At 42.3% G+C, this 24,789-nt stretch overlaps 1 protein-coding gene across 6 annotated transcripts; it reads left to right on the top strand.

Moving 5' to 3' along the window:
• Positions 1 to 7,838: 7,838 nt before the first annotated feature.
• Positions 7,839 to 24,736, top strand: cyth1b (cytohesin 1b). 6 transcript variants are annotated; one of them, XM_034213362.1, is made up of 12 exons: positions 7,839 to 8,073; positions 15,068 to 15,150; positions 17,050 to 17,114; positions 17,438 to 17,504; positions 17,735 to 17,853; positions 18,208 to 18,401; positions 18,490 to 18,638; positions 19,008 to 19,119; positions 20,406 to 20,482; positions 22,483 to 22,554; positions 22,913 to 23,067; positions 23,154 to 24,736. In XM_034213362.1, exons 1-12 carry the CDS (start codon positions 7,995 to 7,997, stop codon positions 23,230 to 23,232), a joined length of 1,251 nt encoding a protein of 416 aa, XP_034069253.1. In that variant the 5' UTR covers positions 7,839 to 7,994; the 3' UTR covers positions 23,233 to 24,736. The 6 variants fall into 6 exon arrangements, with proteins under 6 accessions (XP_034069253.1, XP_034069284.1, XP_034069270.1 ...); XM_034213393.1 differs by having other exon boundaries at positions 7,844 to 8,073; positions 17,758 to 17,853; positions 19,008 to 19,120; positions 20,404 to 20,482; XM_034213379.1 differs by lacking the exon at positions 7,839 to 8,073 and adding an exon at positions 10,471 to 10,647 and having other exon boundaries at positions 17,758 to 17,853; positions 19,008 to 19,120; positions 20,404 to 20,482.
• The last annotated feature ends 53 nt before the right edge of the window (positions 24,737 to 24,789 follow it).

Genomic DNA, 24,789 nt, shown 5'->3' with positions numbered 1-24,789 from the left:
GGCTGGTGGGATTTTTTTTCGCCGCCAACAAAGCCGGTTCCTGTGACGGAAAAAAGTGTACTGCCAGCGAGCCTTGCCGTTGGCTCTCAGCCCGAGCCTGAGTTGCCGCCATCCTAGTCTCCGCCAGCATCCCCCGCCCGGGCAGGTGCCCCGGGGCCGGAGTTGTCGTCATCTAGCCTCCCACCCCATCCAGAGCCTACGCCATCTGACAATGTCACTTCTACACCCGTAAGCCACGAAGAGAAACCGGTCAGCCACAACAAAAGGAAGTTTGTCGGGACCTGGAAAATGAAGTTCCCGTGGTTGTGCTATAATAAACAAAGTCATAAAATGTATTGCACACTATGTGTAAGGGAAAAAAAGCACAACGTGTTCACCGCGGGGACGTCCAACTTCAGGGTGAAGACTATAGAGATGCACATAAAGGGGGTGGATCACAAAGCAGTGCTAGATGCACAGCATTTACGGAGAAACAACATTCAAGTGGCCGTTAATCGAATGGTCTGTGCCAGATCAAAGGCGGTAATTGCGGCCAAGAGGAACGTGTATTACCTGGCAAAAGAACTGTTGCTGACACACAAAAACAAAAGCTTGAATGAACTGTGCATTCTGCAGGGATGTGAAACCTTGGCAGAACTGCGAGTTTCAGAGAACGCCCTCACAACGACATAGTGCAGGACATGCAGTGCGCCGTAATGTGCTGAAGGAGGATTTCATTGCAAAGTTAAATAACTCAACATTCAAGGGGCTCATGACTGACGAGTCCACGGACATTTCGGTGGAAAAGCTTCTTTGCACATATGTTAACCTAATAAATGACGGTGACTTAGAAACCCACTACTTGTGCAACACAAAGATACTGCATGCGACGCTGCTACCGTAACGCAAACCATTAAGGAGCAGTTGCAAAATTACAACATCGACCTGAACGACATAACTGGCGTCCGTACAGATGGGGCAGCGGTTATGACTGGAAGAGAAAATGGGTTCGGGGCGCGTTTTAAAAAGGGAAAACCCAGCCATCGGTGGCACACACTGCGCTGCACATAAGCTAAACTTCTGTGCCCAGCAGGCTGCTGTGGCGATTCCATCCCTCCAGCGCTACCAGAGGACGGTGGGCAGCATCTATGGATACTTCTCCAACAGCAGCTCTTGGCAAGCACGGCTTAAAGAAATGCATGTCATCCTGGACACTGATGACGTTCAGCCTGCTGTAACCTCAACGATCAATGCGCTGTGAGCCATGCAGATTGGAGATGAAGGCGGCCTAAAATTCCAAGAATTCTTGGCCAACATTGTGGAGAAAAACGGCGAGATGTATTTTAAGGGAGAAAAGATAAAGGCCACCAGGGCGATGCGGCAGGCCGTGGATGGTGTAAGGCAGCGCTTCCTCGACACCCTCATCCAGAATATTGAAGATCGTTTCCCCGACATCGGCCTCTTTTCCGCTTTTCGCATATTTGACCCATGGTGTCTGCCACGGGACAACACTGAACGTGCGCGATTTGGACGCGATGAGATGCAGACCATCCTGGATCACTTGTGCCCAGCGGGACGGGAACCTATCGTTGACACAGACACCTGCAGCGCAGAGTGGTCACCTTTTAAGGAGCTGGTCCATGCAAACTACAGCAACAATTCCTTCCAGGAGTTGGTGAAGATCATGGCTACACAACATTCTGGCTTCCTACCTGAAACCACAAAGCTCCTGGCTGCAATCTCGGTCATTCCAATGAGCACGGTGCGGTGCGGACGTGGATTCAGCATTCAAAATCGCATAAAGACCAGGGGCAGGGCAAGAATAAAAGCAGAAAATCTCGACTGAATCTGCATTGAAGGACCACCCATTGAACAGTTTGACTTCTACAGAGCCCTGGAAAAGTTTAGAGTGGAAAAAACACTACCGCATTTTCCAAGGACCATGCAAGGAGCGATGTCCCTGCCGGCAGCGGTGATTTTATACAGGTACATTATGTATCATGTAACAAACGTTACGTTACTATTGTCTATTGTGTGTGTAAAGAGACAGTATATAAAAGTAACGGTGCAATTCAAAATTGTGTGTGTGTGAATATATACGTAAAGCGAAAGTATTTATAAAGCAATAGTATATCTCTTCTCCATGTAAGGTCATTACCATAACAAAAGCTTTTCATTACCGACATGCTCTGTTCATTACCATAACACTTCCTTAATAAGTTAATATTTTGATAGGAATATGGAAAACCTTCAAATTTTCGTTTTGTACAGGAAATGTTTGGTATGTCTGTTCATATTTTAAAATTGTCTTTTTTCAATCAATTGTACAATTTACACCACAGTAAAAGTCAATGTGTGGAACATAAAATTGTGTTACGGTAATGAAGTTAATAACTAAAATTATTATATTATTATATATTTACCTGAATTATTACACTATGTGACTACTTGTGACTATTGACAGCAGCATACGTTAAAAAATAAAATGCCAAACATTTACTCAAATATTTAGTTATCATCAATTGAAAATGTGTTACGGTAATGAATTTATTTGGTCAATGACTCGTTAAAACTCTCTAAAAATGTGTTTTAAAACATATACAGAACTTTTCTTTTACTAGGGCTAGTTCATTTAGAACCTGGTTGATACTAATGAGAACAATTATTTTCAAAATCTGCATCGAACTGTTTTGGCTCATGTTACACCAAGTTCGTGAGAATCACCCAGCGCCTGGACAACATTCTCCAGCTTCTTCCCCTCTTCAAAAGGGGCAGGTCTCTGGCATTTATCCTGTTTCTCCGCCTCTTGGGCATGCTGACAGCTGCCTCAACTGTCATTCCCTTGGGCTTGTTATCACTGCGCCCCCTGCAGAGATGGCTGAACGGCCTCCACTTAGACCTCAAGTTGCACAGGCACAAAAGAATCAGGGTGTCACAACAGTGCCTCTCCACTCTATCCCCATGGAGGGAGAGGTCATATATGTCGAGGGGCGTGGCCATGGGCTCCGTCCCTTTCCGCAGAGAGACCGTTACGACGGATGCCAGCCTCTCGGGATGGGGTGCGGTGTGGCAAAACAGGACAGCCCGCGCGCGGTAAGTGGTCTGCTCTGGACGGCACGGAACATATCAATGTGCTTGAGCTACGAGCTGTGCACCTAGCACTCAGGCATTTCCTGCCATACCTAAGGGGGAGGCATGTGCTTGTCCGCTCGGACAACACTACAGCGGTGTACCATATAAACCACCAAGGGGGCACCAAATCTGCACGCTTGCTAGAGGTGTCCCAGACTCTCCTGACCTGGGCAGCTCCTTGCCTGGCCAGCCTACGGGCAATGTATCTGCCCGGAGAGCAGAACCAAGTCGCAGACTTCCTCTCCCGTCACAAGCCCCCATCAGGGGAGTGGCGGCTTCATCCAGAGGTGGTGGCCAACATCTGGGGTCTCTTCGGCAGGGCAGAGGTAGATCTCTTTGCCTCGAAGATGTCGACCCACTGCCTCCTGTGGTTCTCCTTGAGCGAGAAAACCAGCCCTTTGGGTCAGGACGCCCTGGCTCATTCATGGCCAGGGTGTCTTCTCTATGCCTATCCACCCCTCCCTCTGATCCTACCAACACTCCTCAGAGTGCTTTATCAGGGCCACAGGCTTCTTTTGGTGGCCCCCTTCTGGCCAGCCAGGACTTGGTTCTCCCTGCTGCACAGACTCTGTTGCGGGACACCTTGGCGTCTCCCCAACAGGAAGGACCTCTTGTCTCAGCTGGAGGGTCAAATATGGCACCCCGACCCCTGCCGCCTCCAGCTGTGGGTCTGGCCACTGGAGGGCCCGACCCACTGCTGAGCGACTGCATAGAGCCTGTCAGGAGGACTCGTAGACAGTACGAAAACAGGTGGAAACTGTTCTCTGACTGGTGCCAAGGGCGAAATGAGGACCCAGTACATTGCTCGGTGCCTACTATCCTTGAGTTCCTACAGTCCCTCCTGGATGACGGCCGGTGTCCCGCTACCGTCAGGGTGTATGTGGCTGCTATATCAGCCCAACATGCAAAGGTTGACAACAGTACAGTGGGGAGCCATAGACTGGTATCCCTCTTTTTAAGGGGAGCACTGAGACTTCGCCCCCCCGAACATCCCAAGGGCCCCTTCATGGGATCTGCCCTTGGTGCTGGATGCCCTATGTTCGCCTCCCTTTGAACCCTTGTTAGAGGCAGAACTGAGGTGGCTCTCAGCCAAGACTGCTTTTCTTCTTGCCATCACCTCAGCAAAGCGTGTAAGCGAGCTTCATGCCTTGTCTGTAAACAGCTCGTGTCTGAGGTGGAACTCAGATGGCTCAGGTGTCACCTTATGGCCGAACATAGCGTTCCTCCCTAAGGTGCTGACACGCTCTCACTTTAATCGGCCTATCCAGCTGGCAGGGTTTGACCCCCCATCAGGAGAGGGGGAAGAGAGGTCAAGACTCCTATGCCCGGTGAGGGCCCTTAGAGCTTATGTCCAGACTACCGCAGTCATGCGTCAGTCTGACCAGCTCTTTTTATGTTACGGTGGTCCTAGAAAGGGCCATGCGCTCTCAAAACAGCGCTTGTCCCACTGGATCGTGGACGTCATTGCCCAGGCATACAGGGTGAATGACCGTCCCTTGCCACCCAGAGTAAAGTGCCACTCTACCAGGAGTGTCTCCACCTCATGGGCGACCTTGAGAGGTGTGCCCCTGGAGGACATATGTGCTGCGGCCACATGGGCATCTCCGAGCACATTCGCCAGATTCTACAGGGTGAATGTTGCCGCCCCTCACCCGCTGGGTGTGGTCCTCCTGCAGAGTCCGCCTAGACCATCCTTATAAGGCAAGTATTCAGACTTCCTCGTGACTCTGTTGGTATAGGTCATCCAGTGCTAAAGCACCGCCTCTGGCGGTCAGTAGGTATGAAATAGAACGATAGTTACGTATGTAACTACGGTTCTATGAATACTGGATGACCGCCAGAGTTCTTGGTCACTCGGAATTTCGTGTTTCTGCGAGAAGATTCCAAAGGACTGAACTCGTCGACGGCACCGGAACTTATGCCTTCCGGGTCGTACGAGGTCACACGTGACTTTGTTGATATAAATATTCGACCTACGCATGCGCGAGACAGAAGATATCCAGTGCTAAAGCACCGCCTCTGGCGGTCATCCAGTATTCATAGAACCGTAGTTACATACGTAACTATCGTTTTATTGCATGTACAGCACTTTGGCTCGACCAAAAATCGTTTTTAAAATGTGCTATAGAAATAAAACTTGATTTGATTTTGATTTGATCATGTGAATGCAACATTTGCAAAAGCAGAGCCGATGATAAACGAAAACAACAAGTGCAGAACAACCTACTGCTGAGATGTTTCTGAGACATTCAGAGACGATGGCTTTGCCTTATGATGATGTTTTTACCTCTGTCCTTTACAACGTAGAATAAGAATGACATGAATAGTATTAATCTATGGGAATTGCAGAACAATGTAGATAGGACATTGAGGCCAATCTGGAAGTTTAAACTTGATAAAATTCTGATCATATTTGACATTCTCAAGAGTTTAAGTTCTGATTTTCGACCTTGCCTTTTATCTCTACATTCCTCTATCCAGACTCCTCTATCCATGCCTGACATATTCCGAAATTCACATTTGTAGTTTTTTGATCGGTTTTGTAACTATCTTATCTTTAGTTAACTACATATTTATGCTTTCGATTACATGAAGTAAGCATGTCAAATTCATGAACATTTTCCATCTAATTTAATTATGTAAGTTCAATATACCGGATACATTTTTTTTCTCAATATTTTCTGATAAATACACTTTTTATAACTTTTTTTTAAATCACATATTCACAAAGACCTCCGTTTGGGATCGAGTAAAACATAAATGTAACTTGATTTTTGGCATTCATGTTATACAAAGCATATTTACATGATGCATACCTGTAAGTTTGTTTATTAGTTTTAAATATTTCAGTTGCGTGTTACTTACTTTTGAAAAGTAGTTTTAAAATGAGCAAGAAGAGGTAAATGATTGGGTTTCTTACTTATGAGGAGCAAGAGAGATGATTTCCATTTCTCACATGCTGGGCTTATTTTTTCGTTGTCGTGGTAACCAGGTGCATTTAAGCGAGTTTGCTCTGAAAGATGAAGTGTATCTTAGAAAAGTAGACTTATGTTTCCTTTGTATGCTTCCATCAGGATACATAAAGATTGAAAAGAAACAAAATAATGTAATGTAAACGAGCATCTGAAAAGGATGTTTTAACTTTTAAGATTTGATTTCATATTGTTGGACTCATATCCCTTTATCCTCTTTAAAGGTTACATTAGTGCATAATTTTGGTACAAAATATATCTGGAATGCACCACATCTGTGCATTGCATATTATATTTACATGTCACTGTGAAGCATTGTGCATACACTGGTAAATAATTTAATATAATGTACGTTTCATTTTTTATAATATTTTCTTTGTATTTATTTATATGTTTATTTTTTTTGAGCAACACTCTTTCTATGTATATGTTATTCACCACTATACCATAGCAAATTCCTTGATGCCGTGGAAACTCCCTCTCTCTGCTTCTACTTTATATGCAAATTACATAAAAGTTCATTTCGCACCACCTACTCTTTCTCTGTTTGTCAGTACCACCTGCCACATGCCACATAAATACTGTATTTTGGGAGTCTGAAATCATACAAAGCCACAAAATGCTGCCACAGTTGAACAGAAGAAATATTCCCGGTTGTCAGGAGGTCAACATAAAGAGGTCAGCTCTACAGAGAGGCGAGAGGAAAGGAGATAATCAAAGACTCAAATAGATGTAATGAGCAAAGGAGATAAATGGATTGAAGTTGATAGCAAATGTAGTAAAATAATGGAGAAAATCAAGGAGTTAGGAAGTATCTTGCGAAATCAAACTGAAGCCTAAAGCGCAGTGATATCACACTTACACCTAAAATAGTAGCACTGCTCCTTAATGGAAGATGCATTGTATAAATAACTGATGTAAAGCAGCTCCAACCACTGCCGGTATTTTTACACATTGTTAACTAACTGATAGGAACCCCCTTTCAATCTGTGATGAATCTTGATTTTACACCCAATTAAGTGAACGATAAATCAAGAATCTTTACTTCTTCCACAATAAAGTCCATAATTTCATTCGATTGTTAAGCCCTTTATAGTTGTTTTTTATACTCTGAGTAGTATTATTTCTGCCATAGCTGTTTCTTATGTATTCTACCTCACAGAATAACATTTCAAAGTTATATTTAGTCAGGAATAGGCACAAGTTACTTTGAAGAAATGTCTCCTTATCTGAAACAAAATAATATATAAAGACTAACATGCAGATCTTATATGGACATAAAACTAAAACATTGTCTTCAAAATATTCAAATTAGGTACATATTTTTATAAATACAATTCAATAAATACATATTATCATATATCTTCACTAGTGTGCAACATAATGTATGTGTGTACATGTGTGTGTGTTTTCTCAGCTCTGACTAAACTAATCTGGGCTCTGATGTGTGTGTGTGGGTGTCAAACAGGAGGTATACGTGTGCATGTGTGTGTACATTTTGTCACCACTTCTAAGAATACATCAACAACAACTGTTCAAAGTGACACAGCAGTGGGTGTGTGTCTATATATACAATAGATGTGTCCTTTTATGTGAGGAACGCATTATGTGTGGAGAGTGTGAGGCTGGATTCAGGAGTGAGGTCAAGTGTGTGAACAGGAGGGAGGAGAGAGAGTGAGAGTGTGTTTTTTTTATTCTGGGAGTCTGTCAGAGTCTGGTGGCAGTCGGGAGGTAAAACACAAAAAACTCGGCTTATTAAGGAGTTTCTCGCTGTCAGAGGCCAGAGCTTGAACCTTACAGTGAAGTGTGACGCCGACTTAAGAGGGGAGTAAGGCACAAAGATGATGAGAGGATACCGTTAGACATAAACGCTGTTTTTGTCACAAACTCTTGGATTCACCCTGTGTGGTGATGGGGACGGTGAGCGAGCTGTGTGCCTCCAGCTTCCAGGCATTTCTCTGCCCTTCAGTACGACCTGCTGCAGCCACAGGTGAGAGTTTTCTGAGGAAATACATGTCTTTTTATGATATCTTAGAAAACAGGTAAGTGTTGTTTCACATATGGACGATTCTTGATAAATAAGCCTTTAGTTTGAGCTGATTTTATTTTTCTGAGTAGAGATGCAGCCATTAGTCAGCAACTTGATTAGTTGATCGACAGAAGTCATTTTTCATTCAAGACGCCTATGAAATATAGAGAACCCTGACTTATATCATATTAAACTGAATATCTATGGGTTTTTGACAAACAAAACAAGACATGAAAACATCACCTTGGACTTTGAGAAACTGGTGTGGACATTTTTCACTATTTTCTGACATTTTTTAGACCAAATAATTAATCTTTATCAATAAGTTGTCATGATTGTTATCATCACATGGCTTTGCTGGTTAAATTATCCTTTCATGTGACTCCTAAAAGCTTAGAAATAACGCACAAGCAGAGCCAGACTGGCACAAAGTGCTATCAGTGTTCAGTTGCCGTGGTGATTCTCTGTGGTTATCAAGACACACAGAGCGCTCTGTAATGTGTGTTGTGTGTGTGTGTGTGTGTGTGTGTGTGTGTGCCATCATGCTGTTTCTGACATTTCTGTGTTCATGTAGATACAAGTCAGACAAACTGTGCTTATATGTGTGTGTGTGTGTGTGTGTCTGTGATGGTGGGTTGGATTTGAAAACATGACGCACAGCCATCACCCAGGACCCTCCTCTCCAGTGGGTGCTTGAGTGACATAATCTCCATCCCTGCCCACTGTGCAGGTGCTACTGTAACCAACCTGCTCACTCAAAAGCTATTCTCACACCGTGAACGCAGCGCGGCCGTGCACACAAAGGTATTTCCACTCGTCATGTCTTTTATGATTTTCAATCTGGACTTCCCCGTCTTATTTCCTCTGCTACTTTCCTTTTATCAAGCCTCGAGGCCTCTGATACAAGATTTCACAGATAAATGCTTTAATTGTGAAGTAGATTTACACAATATGTTCTACTGTAGCTTCATGTTGAATTATAATATCATCATTCTTTTTCAAATTGTTATAACTTTTGTGAATAATGGTTATACTTAAAGAATGAGTGTTATAATAACAAAATCAATTGTATTTTTTTCTATTATTGTTATTATCCAAATTATCCTATTAAAAATATATATATATATATATATATATATTTACTTAAAGAGAAGCAGGGTCTGTTGAAAAATGTGTCCCTCCACTTCAATACAATGGACATGATTGAGATTTTATTTGTGATTTTTTTTGTAATAACAGCAGCTTTTCTCTCCATGAGCAGTGCCCCTGTTATCCGATTAGTTTGCAAATCTCACAGTTAACAGTTTCCAAATAAATACTCCTCATAAAAACTGTTCACTGTCCCTGCCCCTGCTCAGCATATCCTGTTTTTGGTGTGTCCAAACGCTGCATAAAGCACTGATTCAAGCGCACAGCTGCAACCCTTTCCTCTGTCCTTCCCTACATCCTCTCCCTTCCTAGCACACACCACCCATCCTCTGATATCAAGCCTGCTTCCTCAGTCTTCACACCCTCTTGTATAAATAAATATGTCTCTCACTATCAGCAGTTGGGGGAATATTACTACTTTAAAGCTTAGTATGTTTTACTTGTTACTTGTTAAATTGTGTATCCTTCTCCTTCTTGAATGAATGCCCTTCTTCACTAGAACATGTATAACTATCCCCAGGGCAAAACATATTAAAACGGAATCTGTGAGCAATGTATGGAGCTGCACCCATAGGGATACCCGCCACTGTACACAAACACATGTAGCAATACAAACATTTACGCATTCAAAACGCATTTCCTCTTTTCATTTCTCCTTTTCTCTACACAGGAAACTGCTTCAGTCACAGAATAAAAATTGTTTAAATGTCAGAATGACACACTTGTAAAAATATGAAATATTAATGCATCCACTACAGACAAAATAATGATTTATAATAGTGAGTCAAACTTGGGACAGTCATTTACTGGCTCAATATTATATATTAAGATTTAGTATCTATACCTCATCCAAACACAGTAAATCGTGATTTTGACGATTTACACATTTCTTATTATTTTGTCAAGATTACGACTTTAAGTGCCATTAACAGTAATGTAGGTCAAAACTAATTACAGTAAGTTATTGAGTTAAAAAGGAGTTAGTATGACTTGATTTTTTTAAATTTCTTTTCATATCTTATTTGAAATAATAAAATATCATGTAATAGAATTTAACGTAATTAGAAAAAGAAAAATACATCATAATTCTGAATTTAAGTTTAAGACACATAAATGTAGTAGATTTCTGATAGATAGATAGATGGATGTTTGTTTTTTCTGCTCTCTGATTGGCTGCTGCGGTGGAAGCCGCGCTTACGTCATCCTGCCCCAACACCGGCTGTCTGTACAGTTGTCATTAACTGCCAGTGTAACGGTAACTGAGTGAGGAAATACAGACACCCTCGACCTTTAAAGTTGATTTAAAGTGACTGATTTAAGCGCTGTTCTCTAGGCAAGCGTGGAACAAGAGCACAGACATGGTTTTGAATTCCGAAGACGGAGTTGGTAAGTGGGCTTTCGTTGGTTAATGTGTGCTAGCTAACCTAGAGGCTAACCAGGTTAGCTAACTAGCTAACGTAACTTTATTTAACATCGTAACTGAAAGCACCTTACGTTACTTTTTGTCTAAGTAAATACCGGGTAATTATTTTAAAAAAATTGCATTTACTTTCCTGTCAGCAGAGAGATATCAACAGGTCCTCATTTGACTGATTTGTTAATGCTCTTAGGCAGTCTTTATTAACTGGCACAAGGGATCCATTATTATTAATCTGGATTTAGGCCAGACCTCATGGGGGTTGTACTTATTGTGCAGCACTTTATAGTTCATCATGTGTCTATAAATAGTACAATCAATGTGCCCATTTGTTGGTTGAAAATAGAGGAATTGCTCTCTGAAATCGGACTTCTCTAATCATTTCCCCAAATTGTGACCAAAGTGTTGGATACAAAAAGGTCAATACAGAGAGGGGAAATGTGCTACCATAACATAACAATGTTTTCTTGGATTATAAATCCTCACAGCTGCACTAATGCTTCCTCTGACAGATTGAGAGCTCCCACGGGAAATGCTCTACAATGAGGTAATTTACAGCTGGGGAAAAGCCTAACAAAACCGATTACCATGTGATTTAAATTAGGATGACTCATTCTGTTCAGTCAATTGTATGAGATGGACTAATAACATACATTGTATAGTCAGGTTGGTAGCTGCTGTCAAATAAGGACCAGCAGTATGGATTTATTTTCAGGCATTAATATTAGTAGTTCAATTTTTGTTAGTAACTGTAATGCACTTCACCACCCTTGGAGAGCAGTTCAAGTTGTCATATTTAGCGTCACTCCCTCTGTGTTTCAGGGACGTGTTTCTCTCTCTCTTCTCTCTCTTTCTGGCTGTGTGAATGCGATCCGTCACTAGGGAGTTTACCATAACCGCAGGACTGTATCACTCTTGATCTGGTTATCCTCGGGGCCGGGAAACCTTGAAATGCACAATTAGGGCCTTGTGAACTGAACACTGAAATGGACAAGTATTGCCTTGTGAACAGTAAACACACAGTTAGTTTTCTAGTCATAACTGATGTGCCTTGAGCCCTGGGTCAGCTGCAAGGGAGCTGTTGTTGGTGTATGATCGTGTGATTTATTCCAGAAGAAAAGTAGAGAATTAAGGATTTAAGATGTAAGAATGATTCAATCCTGCCAGAACATAGAGCGGTTGTTTTGCTGTTATTTCTTGTTGATGGTGAGCAGGAGATGCAAATCATATATTCCAATCCTCGTTTTTTCAGTGAACAGTGTTTCAAAGACGCAAAACTGCACCTCCCCACGTCCGTTTCCTCTGGGTGGGACACCAGTGGGGAGACTCTTTGATGCTCTGCTCAGTGAGGGAGGGATTCATTAAAAAGAATAATCTAAGAATTTATATTTTTTCCGCATTTACTTGTTAAACTTGTCCACAGTATTGACATTTACATCTCTAATATGTGTAATATGTAATTGTAAAGTGCTTTGAGCACCTGTAAAAGCTCTCTAATTAAAAAATGTAATCCATTATTATTATTATTAAATATATTTATTTATTTAAAAAAATATTTAGTACATAATAACTTTTCTTTCATATTTTTTTCCAATTATTTATGAGACTTTTCTAATTATTATATTTATTTTAAAAATGAACTATATATAGCATATATCATATATTTTTGTATGTATTTTTTGGCACCCTTTTGACTTTATCAGAGGGAGGAGTCAAAATGGCCAGAGGGAGGTGGGGGAGAGCGATGAGAGTTCAAGGGTTTCCACACACACACACACACACACACACACACACACACACTTGTCCTCATCCTCATTTAGCTGCAGGCCTGCTCCCCTCCTCTCCCCTCTGCTGGAATGAGAGCCTGAGGATTAAGGAGCCGGGCGGCTGGACCAGACGAACACAGGATTGAAATTGGGATTGGAGGGCTCGGGCAGGACTGGATTATTGTTGGACTGCAGGAAACGGGCAGTTTGTGCTGGGATTGGTGACACGGATTGTCTTGTGGACTCTATGAAACAAGCGGCAGTGAGAAACAAACGTGGTTGTCAGCGGCACTGGGAGCACGGGGACTGTCGAGACTGGCTGTGAAGCTACTCAGCTGCAGACAGACCGACGCTTTCTCTGGTATGAACCTCCGGATTATGACACAAATGTGTAGGTGTTCAGACAGCGCGTCATCACAACTACTGCTTTTGATCTATTTTTCAGAAACTTGGCTGAATGAGTGTGCATGCGTGTGTGTTGTCACGTATTCCTTAGAAACAGTTATGAGAGCCAGAAACCTTGTCAGAAAAAGACAAGGTTTTAGTTGTTTTGATGATTTGTTTGTTCTCACTGAGGATGTAACAAGCTGCATGACTTACAGGGTAGAGCGTGGAGGGTCACGAATAGAGAGTGAACTTTAAGCCTGGATATGTCGGTTGTCCAGAGCAGCTGGTCATCAGAGGCATTGCTACGACAAGGTGTCCCATTACTTGGCACCACCAACACTCTCTGACCTCCAGACTGTGCACAGCCGCTGGTTTATTTAGTTGTTTGTGTCAGAATGTGTGTTTTTTTGCTTAATAGTAGGATGTTGTGGAGAGGAGTAGTTCTATCAGGCGTCATGAATCCATTTTGCTCTTATTTCCTCTCTGAATGAAAAGCCAGACAGAGGAAGTGAGTGAATGTCAGTTTCACTGCCTCTGCTGCGTTATTCTCGTCCTCAGGTTTATAATAGGGCAGTGTGTGTGTGTGTGTGTGTGTGTGTGTGTGTGTGTGTGTGTGTGTGTGTGTGTGTGTGTGTGTGTGTGTGTGTGTGTGTGTGTGTGTGTGTGTGTGTGTGTGTGTGTGTGTGTGTGTGTGTGTGTGGGTGTGTGGTGTGTGTGTGTGTGTGTGTGTGTGTGTGTGTGTGTGTGTGTGTGTGTGTGTGTGTGTGTGTGTGTGTGTGTGTGTGTGTGTGTGTGTGTGTGTGTGTGTGTGTGTGTGTGTGTGTGTGTGTGTGTGTGTGTGTGTGTGTGTGTGTGTGTGTGTGTGTGTGTGTGTGTGTGTGTGTGTGTGTGTGTGTGTGTGTGTGTGTGTGTGTGTGTGTGTGTGTGTGTGTGTGTGTGTGTGTGTGTGTGTGTGTGTGTGTGTGTGTGTGTGTGTGTGGATAGACAGAATACTAATCTACATTAGAACAATTTAGACAATGGACAAACATTCTTGCAGTTTATTACATTTAGAAATGAAATCTATTTGGCCAATGAAAACTTGACATATTTATTTTAGAATTATAATATATCGTTGTAATCACTAAAACCATTACATTGTACAAAAACAACATGAATGGTCTTTGTTGACACTGAGTAACTTTGTGATGATGGCAATGAGCAGTTTCCCGGAGTCCCTCAGGCTGACACGCAGCAGCAGCTACGTCCTCCGTGGCTCCTCGCTAGCCTGCAGTAAATACTCTTTCTTTCCTTAAGCTGTGTTCACTGATGAGAAACATGGTGGATACGGACAGTAGTTAACAGTGCAGGGCTTTGATGTTTGCAGAACAGATTCAGCGTAAATATTCTCCATGATTTCCCTGTTTTATGTTGAAATATCTTGAGAGAAACCAGAAGTCACCGTGACTGACAGACTCCCATTTCCCTCCCTCTCTTATCGTTCCGCTGCAGATATCATGTGTGGCTGTAGACACATGAACTTCTGCTCTATCAAAGTGCACACTTGTTCCGTTGAGGCGGTGTATTACATTTAAGGCGGAATGGACATTTGAGCTGATCAGAAACTTCTATTCTCTTAGATCATATTAAACTCAATGTATTTGTCTTTTGGACTGATGTTCTATACATTTAAAGACATCCTCTCGAACTTTGAGAAACTGTGATGGACATTTTCATTGTTTTCTAAGACTTCATAGAACAAACGAGTAATTGAGAAAATAGTTGGCACATGAGTTAATTAACAAAACTGTAAATCCCTGCCTTCAAAATGTGCTTTCTTTAAAATAAAGAAACCACAGAAATATGTTGTACTTTGCAACAAACAGCTGTAATGGAGATTGTGTTTTCATAACCTGTCATTCAGTTAATACCAAAGCTGACAAAGTTAAACATTGAAATAATGTATTTTTTGCAATCTACAGTCCAAAAAGTACTTATGTTCAAATGCCCATGTTTTCTGTCAATAACCTTACATTGCTAACATATGGAAAAACGTGTGTACATCAGTATTAAGAGCAAGGGGATGGATTACCCCCCCCCCCCCCCCCCAGAGAGCAGTGAGACTCTGATGTCTCTCTCCTTCCTATGTGTGGTGTGTGTGCATTACAGTATATTTACTGTATCAGCGTGTGTGTGTGTGTGTGTAAGACACTATTTGATCTTTGTATTTGAGTGCTTCATGTCCTTTCTCCCCCAGTGCCTGATGACCTCAGTCCAGAGGAGAGAAAGGAGCTGGAAAGCATCCGCCGCAGGAAAGAGGAGCTACTGCACGACATACAGGTAACTAATAACACACACTTCTCTCAGCCGGTCCAACCTGTCATCAGTCCTTATTTATTACTCTTTGGACAAAATGCTTTCTTAACAGGGCAAACATGATATGGGAATTTGTCTTCGTCCCTTTTGTTTATAAATTGGTCCCAACTTTTTACATTGTAAGCTGTGTGGAAGGAACATTAAACCAAAGGGAATTTGGCAGTGGTGGAAAGTAATTTCACTTAAGTGGAGTACTTAAGTACATTTAGTGAGAGTATTTCCATTGTTTGCTTTTCAATGTTTTGTCTCAACATCACATTGTTCCAGTATTTCTTTCTTCTCTCGGTGTCCTGAGTAGATGCGTACCTCTATGTCTAGACCAGTGTGCGTGTGTGTGTATATGTGTGTTTTTGGAGGGGGTATAGGCGTATGACCACCGGAGCGTTACTGTAGACATTCAAGACGAATGAACCTCTTTGTGTGTGTGTGTTTTATGTGTGTGTGTTGCAGCAGCACTCTCTGCCTGGAGGGACAGTTTGACCCCCTGCCTCAGCCCCCCTTCAACCTTTGATAAATGAGTGTCAGCTCTTTATCTGGGTTCATTTGTTTTACAAGATTAAATTGAATATTAGGTCTTATCGTGATTAACAAGACATTGTATAAAACCAATAATGACCTTTATCAACATAAAGGTTTTTGACCATAACTAGATAAATGACTGGGAACAATATCTACTGCTATCATAGTTCCATGAGTCCGTTTCAAGCTCAAATCTTCCAAAAGTCCTTAGTTGGAGTTGTTAATAAATGGTCTTATGTAATAATAAAGTGAACATGTTTTGGTCTGTTGGTAAAGCACTTTGATGACATTAACATCGGCTTCAGCAATGTTTCTTTTCATTTTATAGAACAAATATTAAAACGACTAGTAGAGTAAATACATTATAGATGAATTGATTATAAAATTACTACATATTTTTGATCTATGAGATGTTCATGCATCCAAAACAAACACACACACTAGAAAGACAAACATGGCCCCCGGCAGCGACGCTGTGCGACTGATTGATGGAGTTTATTATCGAGGTGGACTCGTACGGCGCTTTCCTTTTCTCTAAGCCCCGCCCTGTGTTGCCCTGGGGGGGCTGATGGGTAATGAGCCATGAAATATTCCAGTAATGGAGACGGAGGACGCTCTGCACATGTAGGAATCCAGTTATTGACCTTTCTTTCACACACTCGCAGATAGCTGTAGATAATAAGAGCTCCAACCAGAGACTCCGGCCTTGTCTGCTTCTTTTTTTCTTTAATTATCTTAGTTCATTATCTTTTCTGGGCTCAGGGTTTTCAATCTGTTTCTCGCCTCTTTTTTTTTTTTTACATCTACAACCTCTGTTGTCCGCTGCAGCTCCACTAAGCCAGTCAAAGTCTTTGATCCTGCATGTTCCCCTCCTTCCCCAGCAGTGTGGCTCTCAAACAGCCTGCGGAGGGCATCGGGGGGGGTGGGGAGGCAGGGTGATAAATCTGGGTCAGCACTGGGGGAGAGGAGGGAGCGAGGGGAAGCGAGGTCGCCGCTGACCCCAGAACAGGTGCTACAGCTCCCAGAGAGGATTTTCTGCAGAGGGCGGCTGTTCCACAGAGCTCCTGCAGAGAGGTAGAATGAGTCTGAGAGAGTGAGTCGGGTTCCTCTTTCTGGGTCATGTCTGTGAGAAGAGCCGGTCTGAATGTGATGATCAGTGAGAAGTAGCCGGAACAGACGACCGTGTGTAATGCATTGTGCTGCCGGTGAGATCAAAGCATCTCCAGAGGTTCATGTGAAGGGTCGCACATCACACACACATCACATGTATGCATGTCTATATATATACACGTCTGTTTCCTGCTTTATATTTCATAACCCTCCTCTCTGTCTGTCTGCTCTCAGAGGCTGAAGGATGAGATAGCAGAGGTGACCAATGAGATTGAAAGCCTGGGCCAGAGTGAAGAGAGGTAAAGTGTCTCTTAACCATTCCTGTGCGTGGGCAGCTGGGGTCCTCAGCCTTTGTTTTAGTGGAAGTGCACTCAGAGAGAGGGACAGGATCTGCCTGGCGCTCAAAACAGAACGCGCTTTATTAAGTTGAACAATATACAGTTTACTATGATGTAGAACTGAAAAGCAGCAAAGCCTCACATTTGAGAAACTAAAAACAGTGAATGTTTGCCATTTTTCTTAATAAATACTTTAAATGATTATCAAAACTGCCGTCTATTTTTTTTTTGGTCAATTTGACAAATCCATGTATTTAGTTCGGGCTCTTTTCATTTGTTTTTAGGAAAAGCATGCAGAGGAATAAACAGATGGCCATGGGCCGAAAGAAGTTCAACATGGACCCGAAGAAGGTGAGAATGATTGGCATCTATAACAATCTTGTTTTACTGAAAAACCCCAAAGATATTTAGTTTACAAAAATAAAAACACAAAAAAAGGACGAAAGTTGGTCAAATTAAAATTGGTAATATACTGTATGTGTTCACTTGGTATTTGTTCCTCACTGGACACCATAACATTCTTATTCAATGTATTTATTCTTTGTGAACGATGTTCAGACTGGGTTTCTTTTCTCCCTCAGGGGATTCGTTTCTTGATTGACAGCTCCCTTTTGAAAAACACCAGCGATGACATCGCCCAGTTTCTCTACAAGGGGGAGGGGCTTAATAAGACCGCTATTGGAGACTACCTAGGGGAGAGGTAAGTGTCATGATGTTTAATATTTACATTTGTGCTTGTCCTACTGAGACGAAGTCAAAAATGTCTGAGTACAAAAAACGGGGTTAGGGTTACTAAAAGACAGAAAACCTTGCTCCTTGTTATTTCAGGGTTTCTTCTAGAGCTGCCCATGTTTGTACACGTTCAGCATTATTGAGGACAAATCAGGAGCTTATCAATATGCTATTAGTAATCTGAATATGATTTAATAAGCTCATGTTGCATTGCAGTTCTAAAAGATCATCCGTTAATCTGATTCGTCACATCTCATCCAACTTTTTGACACAGCTAAACAGAGCTGCATTCAGCTACTGATCGTGTGTGTGTGTGTTGCAGAGATGACTTCAACATCGAGGTCCTGCACGCCTTCCTGGAGCTGCACGAGTTCTCAGACCTGAACCTGGTGCAGGCCCTCAGACAGTTCCTGTGGAGCTTCAGGCTGCCCGGCGAGGCTCAGAAGATCGACCGCATGATGGAGGCGTTCGCCCTCAGATACTGCCGCTGTAACCCCGGAGTGTTCCAGAGCACAGGTTGGCAGATCGATGTCATACCAACAAATCTGACTATCGGTAAAGTCCTGAAAAAGAACACACACACTGATTGAGTCTTCTTCTACAGATACCTGTTATGTGTTGTCTTTCGCTGTGATCATGTTGAACACCAGTCTCCACAACCCCAACGTGAAGGACAAGCCCTCGGTCCAGAGGTTCACGGCCATGAACAGAGGCATCAATGATGGAGGAGACCTGCCGGAGGAGCTGCTCAGGGTGAGAGGCGTTGTATTTACACGTTTGAACAATGTTCCCCTCCAGTATATATTCGGACAGACAAAGTTTACTCGGTTTAAATACAGACAAAAATAATACCAAAACAAAAAACATGCATTGTGCCAAATCACACTGTCGTCCACTTGATGTTCAGTCGTCTTACTGTGTAAACACTGCTGATGATGCAACTGGTAAAGGGTCGGCACTCGGCTAATTGTAATTCCATTATGTTCTGCAGAGGCGCTTAATCCATAGAAACACATAATACATTTAACTGATTATATTCTCTATCATTACTCTGAGAATGCAAAGTAACTGAAGCTGTGAAGATAAATGTTAACATCTCATATCTGCTCATCGTCTCTGTAGAACTTGTTCGACAGCATCAAGAACGAACCCTTTAAGATCCCAGAGGATGATGGGAACGACCTCACACACACCTTCTTCAACCCCGACCGAGAAGGATGGCTGCTCAAGCTCGGTTAGTGCATGTGGTGTGGAACAGTGCAATTTATTCAATTCATGAAATCATACTGCTGTTAGTCCCTGTGAGCTGTGAGGCCCTCTAGTGAACTGGATCTGTAACAGCAGATGAGCAGGAAGAGTTGTTGTATTTTTGTCATATTAATTTGTGGACTTTGTTTGTTTGTCTTTCATGTGTTTTTGATTCCAGGAGGTATGTACCTTTAAACCCCTCAGCTTTAATGCACTGCTTTGCATCTGAGCCCCCCCCCCCCCCCCTCTCTCCTCCTCCTTGCTTCTACCCACACTGGCACATTTGGATTAAGATTAAAGAAAAAAAACTCTTGGGCTGTATTCTTTAAAAAAAGATGGTTTGCCATTTGAAGTGGGGTTGTGTCAGCTGCTTGTTTAGAGACCGGCACAGGGGCTAAGAAATGTCCTGCTGTGAACAGGCATCAGAAAAACACATTTTAGCCTGCTCTAAACGAAAAGCTATTTATTTTAGTGTACAACATATTTATAATATCTTTACCTTTCCATCAGACAGCCCGCTCTGAAGGGGGACTGAAGCCGTTGTCTCCAAAGCAACCAGACTCAATTGTTGAAAACAGTTCTCCAAGAAACACACCATTATTCTCCGTCTGCCACGATCACTTAGTTTGTAGATGTTATTTTCTGACTTTGTTGAATCTGAACTCAACCCAAAGTCATTCACAACAACAAACAAATTAAAGGATTGAGTCAGAACAGCAACTCCCTTGTTCTGCGAGGTAGAATGACTGTTTTTGCCAATGTTGTCTGGCAGCTTTGAAGAGAGCATAAATGGGTATGAAGGCTTTAATTCCCCGTCGGTAAGGGCTGTCTGGCGGCAAGGTGGATCAAAGAAATGATTCTGAACATGGCATACACTGATTTATTTTTCAAGGTAGGCCTGTCTTTTAGTTGGCTTAAATATGATCCCTTTCCACAGCAGTACATGTCTCAGCTTCTGTATGAATGGAGCCCTGTTGACATCCATACACTGATGATATGGAGAAGAACCTCATACACCCCCAGTTCAAAACTCACAAACTATGCCTATAAGCCCAGATGTGAAAAGAAGTGATTTCACATCTGTTTCTAACTGCTGGCCACTGACCCAAGTTCTAACCCTCCACGATGAGTTCCGCTCTATATTTAACTGCTGATGTGTGCCGTCACTGTGCTTCAGACTCGCCGCTGCTGTATGAAGTTCAGCTTTCTGCTTCAGCAAATAAAATGTTATGTCTTCACTGCAGTCAGAGCTCACCTGTAATCTGTCCTCAGGAGGGCGAGTTAAGACCTGGAAGAGACGCTGGTTCATTCTCACAGATAACTGCCTCTACTACTTTGAGTACACGACTGTAAGTAATTACCGCTTGGCTTTTATAATGCCCCTTTCACACCAACGCGTTTCACAGCTCCGGCTCGGAGCTGGAGCCTGAAAAGTGCCAGTTTTTCCTGTTCACACCGCAGCGGCGCCGCCTCTTAGCTCCGGAATCCGGTTCACTTCCAGCTCCAAAATATTGTCGGTCTAGAGGCAAGAGCTTCGGAGCTAAGAGGTGGCGTCGCTTACATCTCTCTTACGTCGAGGCGTGCAGGAAACTAAACCCACCTCCCCTGAACATGGGTCGACTGTCATGCCTGCCTACAAGCAGTAGTGCTTAAAAACACACTTTATAAAGTCAAGGCAAGGCAAGGCAAGGCAAGTTTATTTATATAGCACTTTTCAACACAAGGTAATTCAAAGTGCTTTACAAAAAATGAAAGACATTAAGAAAAAGGCATTTAAAATCAGTCATTAAAAAGAAAAGCTAATGAAATAAACATTAAAAGAAAAAATACATGGATAAAAGTTTCAGTGCAGTTTAAGATATGAATAGTTCAATTAAACATTAAAAGAAAAAATACATGGATAAAAGTTTCAGTGCAGTCTAAGATATGAATAGTTCAATTAAAATAAAAAATAAAAGTCTTCAGCCTGGATTTAAAAGTAGTCAGAGTTATAGCGGACCTGCAGGTTTCTGGGAGTTTGTTCCAGATATTTGGAGCATAACAACTGAACGCTGCTTTACCATGTTTAGTTCTGACTCTGGGGACAGAAAGCTGACCAGTCCCTGAAGACCTGAGAGATCTGGATGGTTCATAATTTAGCAGGAGGTCAGAAATGTATCCTGGGCCTAAACCATTCAGTGCTTTATAAACCAGCAGCAGTATTTTGAAATCTATTCTTTGACACACAGGAAGCTAGTGTAAAGACTTCAGAACTGGAGTGATGTGATCCACTTTCTTAGTGTTAGTGAGGACTCGAGCAGCAGCGTTCTGAATTAGCTGCAGCTTCCTAATAGATTTTTTAGTGAGACCTGTGAAGACACCATTGCAGTAGTCGAGTCTACTGAAGATAAAAGCATGGACAAGTTTTTCCAAATCCTGCTGTGACATTAGTCTTTTAATCCTAGATATGTTCTTTAGGTGATAGTAGGCTGATTTAGTAACTGTTTTAATGTGACTGTTGAAACTCAGGTCAGAGTCCGTGACTACACCTAGATTTCTTGCTTTATCTGTTGTTTTGAACATTGCAGACTGAAGCTCACCGCTAACTTTTATACGTTCTGCCTTGGCTCCAAAAACCATTACCTCAGTTTTATCTTTGTTTAATTGGAGAAAGTTCTGACACATCCAGTCATTGATTTGTTCAATGCACTTACTCAGTGTTTGAATTGGAGCATAGTCTCCTGGTGAAATTGTTACGTAAATTTGTGTGTCATCTGCATAGCTATGGTAACTTATTTTGTTGTTTTTCATTATCTGAGCCAGTGGTAGCATGGCAAAGTCAGGCAACACTAACCAGGCTTCGTGTGATTCTGTTTATTTGTACCTTACTTTGACCATCCGTTCAGCTAACGGGAGAATAAACTCCCGTGGAAGAGCAGCCAACACGGCAGCGGTCGGTAAATGCCGCAGAAACACATTAATAAACAATGAACCACGACACTCTGGGGAAAAGCATAAGGTTGGAGAAGTCGTTATTTTATTTAATCTGGCTTCGTGCGATTAAAAGCAACACGATCATCGACCCGACGCAGTTGTTGTTGTGTGAGCGCGGTAACGCCGTTGGGGAGCAAATCAGCGATGTAAACGGTGACGTCATGACGCAGCAGCGGCAGCACCAGTCGGGCTCTGGGCGGTGTGAACAGAGCGGGAGCAGAAAAGGGAAACCGGAGCTGAACCAGAAAAGCTCTAGCTCAGAGCTAGAAAGGGGAAAGCGCTGGTGTGAAAGCCGCATGAGAGAAGAGATACATGCTGTATGAAGGCTTCAACAGAACCGAAGATGTATTCTCCTCTCATCTCTTTTGTTTCCAAGGATAAAGAACCCAGAGGAATTATTCCACTGGAGAATCTGAGTATCAGAGAAGTCGATGACTCCAAGAAACCGGTAAACTATATTCTCTTTGTGATGCATTTTGTCGTATGATTAAACTTTTCTGCTGGTTCACCCTCCAAATCAGATCTTTGTGTCAGAAGAGTAAAACTACCATAAAACAAGATAATGTAGCTATCATTTGGTGACGCTCTCAAAATATGTCGATCTTCCTTCAAATGAAAATATAATGTCCGGACTGATGGATTTAAATATAGTAAAGTGTCCGTTTTTTTCCAGTTTATAAATCAATAGTTTAAAGATTTGTTCCCTGTATTCTTTTTTTATATATATATATGATTTGTCATCAGGAAATCTATTTGAATGAGTGTTTTTGCTCCTTCCTGACTCATCTCGTCATGCTGTTCTCCAGAACTGCTTCGAGCTGTTCGTCTCCGACCACAGAGATCAGGTGATCAAAGCCTGCAAGACGGAGGCAGACGGCCGCGTGGTGGAGGGAAACCACACTTTCTACAGGATCTCCGCCCCGACCGCAGAGGAGAAGGACGAGTGGATCAACAGCATCAAGTGAGTGGCACTTCAGCTCTCGCTTTGTCCTGCAGCGGATCACTGTACTGTCTCGTATCTAACCCTCCTTCCTCCTCCTCCTGCAGAGCCGCCATCAGCAAAGACCCGTTCTACGAGATGCTGGCTGCCCGGAAAAAGAAAGTGTCGTCTCTGAAAGGGCTGTAGCGCTGCGAGGATGAAACACTGTGGACCTGAAACTCCTCCTCCTGCTAAACTGACATTTGGACCTGACGGAGAGAAGTTTGCTTTTAAAGCTCTTCCTCTGTCCCCTTCAGTACCGACACCTCTCTCTCTACAGGTTTGACCTTGTGTTTAAAGTTTCTCTCCCCATCTAGAGATGATAGGACAGCACTCTCTGTCCTCTGTCTTTATCTTCCTTTTGGACCCTTCTTCAGTGCTATACCTCCTTTATACACTGTGTGGTCTGCTGTGGTACAGCAAGGCTCTACTACAGAGGCACTAAGAACATTATATGTTAGTTAGGAAGTTTAATATCAAAATGGGTCAGGGTGTAATATTCAGAGAAAAACACAATTTGGAAGGAAAAAGCTAGGAAGTTCTGTCAGTCTCAGAATGTCTGAGAAAAAACAAGCAAACGTTTATGTTATGAGATTATCAAGCATAACATTTAAGCGGAAAAAAATCTGGGTTGTGATCACAAGTAGTTAATAGGTCATCCATTACAGGTCAATGACACAATATGGCAAGCTGGGGCGTATTGCTGTGATGATCCAGCATGCCAAGTGAAGCGATGTGGTTCCCTTAAAAACAACCCGCAATTTTCGGTGTTAAATAACCCTTCTCCTAATAGAAGCTAATAACCTACAACGGCGCTGATAAGCCGTTGTTCTCCACAGCTCTACGAGGAGATGTTCTCGGTCAGAATGAAACTGTAAAGTGGACCTATCATGCTATATTTGAATAATATATTGTAGGGTCATACCTATATAAAACATGTCTGAAGTTTTTTTTTCAAAATACCAAACAGATCATGCATTTTACACATGCTGTTACCATGCCACGCAACCTCTCACGCCCCTGATAGGTGGAGAGTTGCCCATATAGGCGGAGCTCCTCGTTCCTGACGTCAGAACAATTTCAAATCCGTATCAGATCCGTTGCAGCCCCGTTTTTAGAAATGTGGATATGGAGGAAAAGAGAGGGTTGTGTTTGCTGACACTTGGTGAGTTCCCTGACACACCAGGGACACGTATTCATGTATACAAGACGTACAAAAGTACATTTTGCATGATAGGTCACCTTTAAGATATTTTGTTTTAGTTGAACACCTACTGTTTTTTGATAAAAGCCTTTCTCCACCTTGTGAAAGTTGCAGCACATTTCAACACAAGGATGGGGATCAGCTGATGAAGGAATCACATGGCACAATAATGTGATTCAGAGCAGCTTTCGGAGAGTCTGAAGTTTGAGATTCAATTTCTGTTACAATATAGAAATCACATGGGTAAACAAATGTTGTCATCTCGTTTGGGATGCTGGACTTTATTGTACAAAATGCTCTTTTCTAAATCTGTTTTCTTACTGCTGTTGGTCACATGTCAAAGCACTGTTAATGAAAGTGATGCATAAATAGCTACATATTTATTTATCCAGATTTCTTGTAACTTATTATTTTGAGATTTGTCTCATTAAAAGTCTGAAAAACCAACACTTTTACTCATTTAACTTGTTCATTTGCAATACATTGTGTTCTTATGTTGC

The sequence above is a fragment of the Gymnodraco acuticeps genome, unplaced genomic scaffold (genome assembly GCF_902827175.1).
Source record: "Gymnodraco acuticeps unplaced genomic scaffold, fGymAcu1.1, whole genome shotgun sequence".
In the NCBI taxonomy this organism is placed as follows: Eukaryota; Metazoa; Chordata; class Actinopteri; order Perciformes; family Bathydraconidae; genus Gymnodraco; species Gymnodraco acuticeps.
The sequence above is the reverse complement of the archived record's forward strand: the minus strand, read 5'-3'. Positions and strand labels throughout refer to the sequence as shown.

Coding starts and splice junctions, on each gene's coding strand:
- cyth1b (XM_034213362.1), top strand. CDS start 7,995: ATGGGGACGGTGAGCGAGCTGTGTGCCTCCAGCTTCCAGGCATTTCTC. Junction 8,074..15,067: donor ACGACCTGCTGCAGCCACAG/GTGAGAGTTTTC, acceptor TTTCTCCCCCAG/TGCCTGATGACCTCAGTCCA. Junction 20,483..22,482: donor ACTACTTTGAGTACACGACT/GTAAGTAATTAC, acceptor TTTGTTTCCAAG/GATAAAGAACCCAGAGGAAT.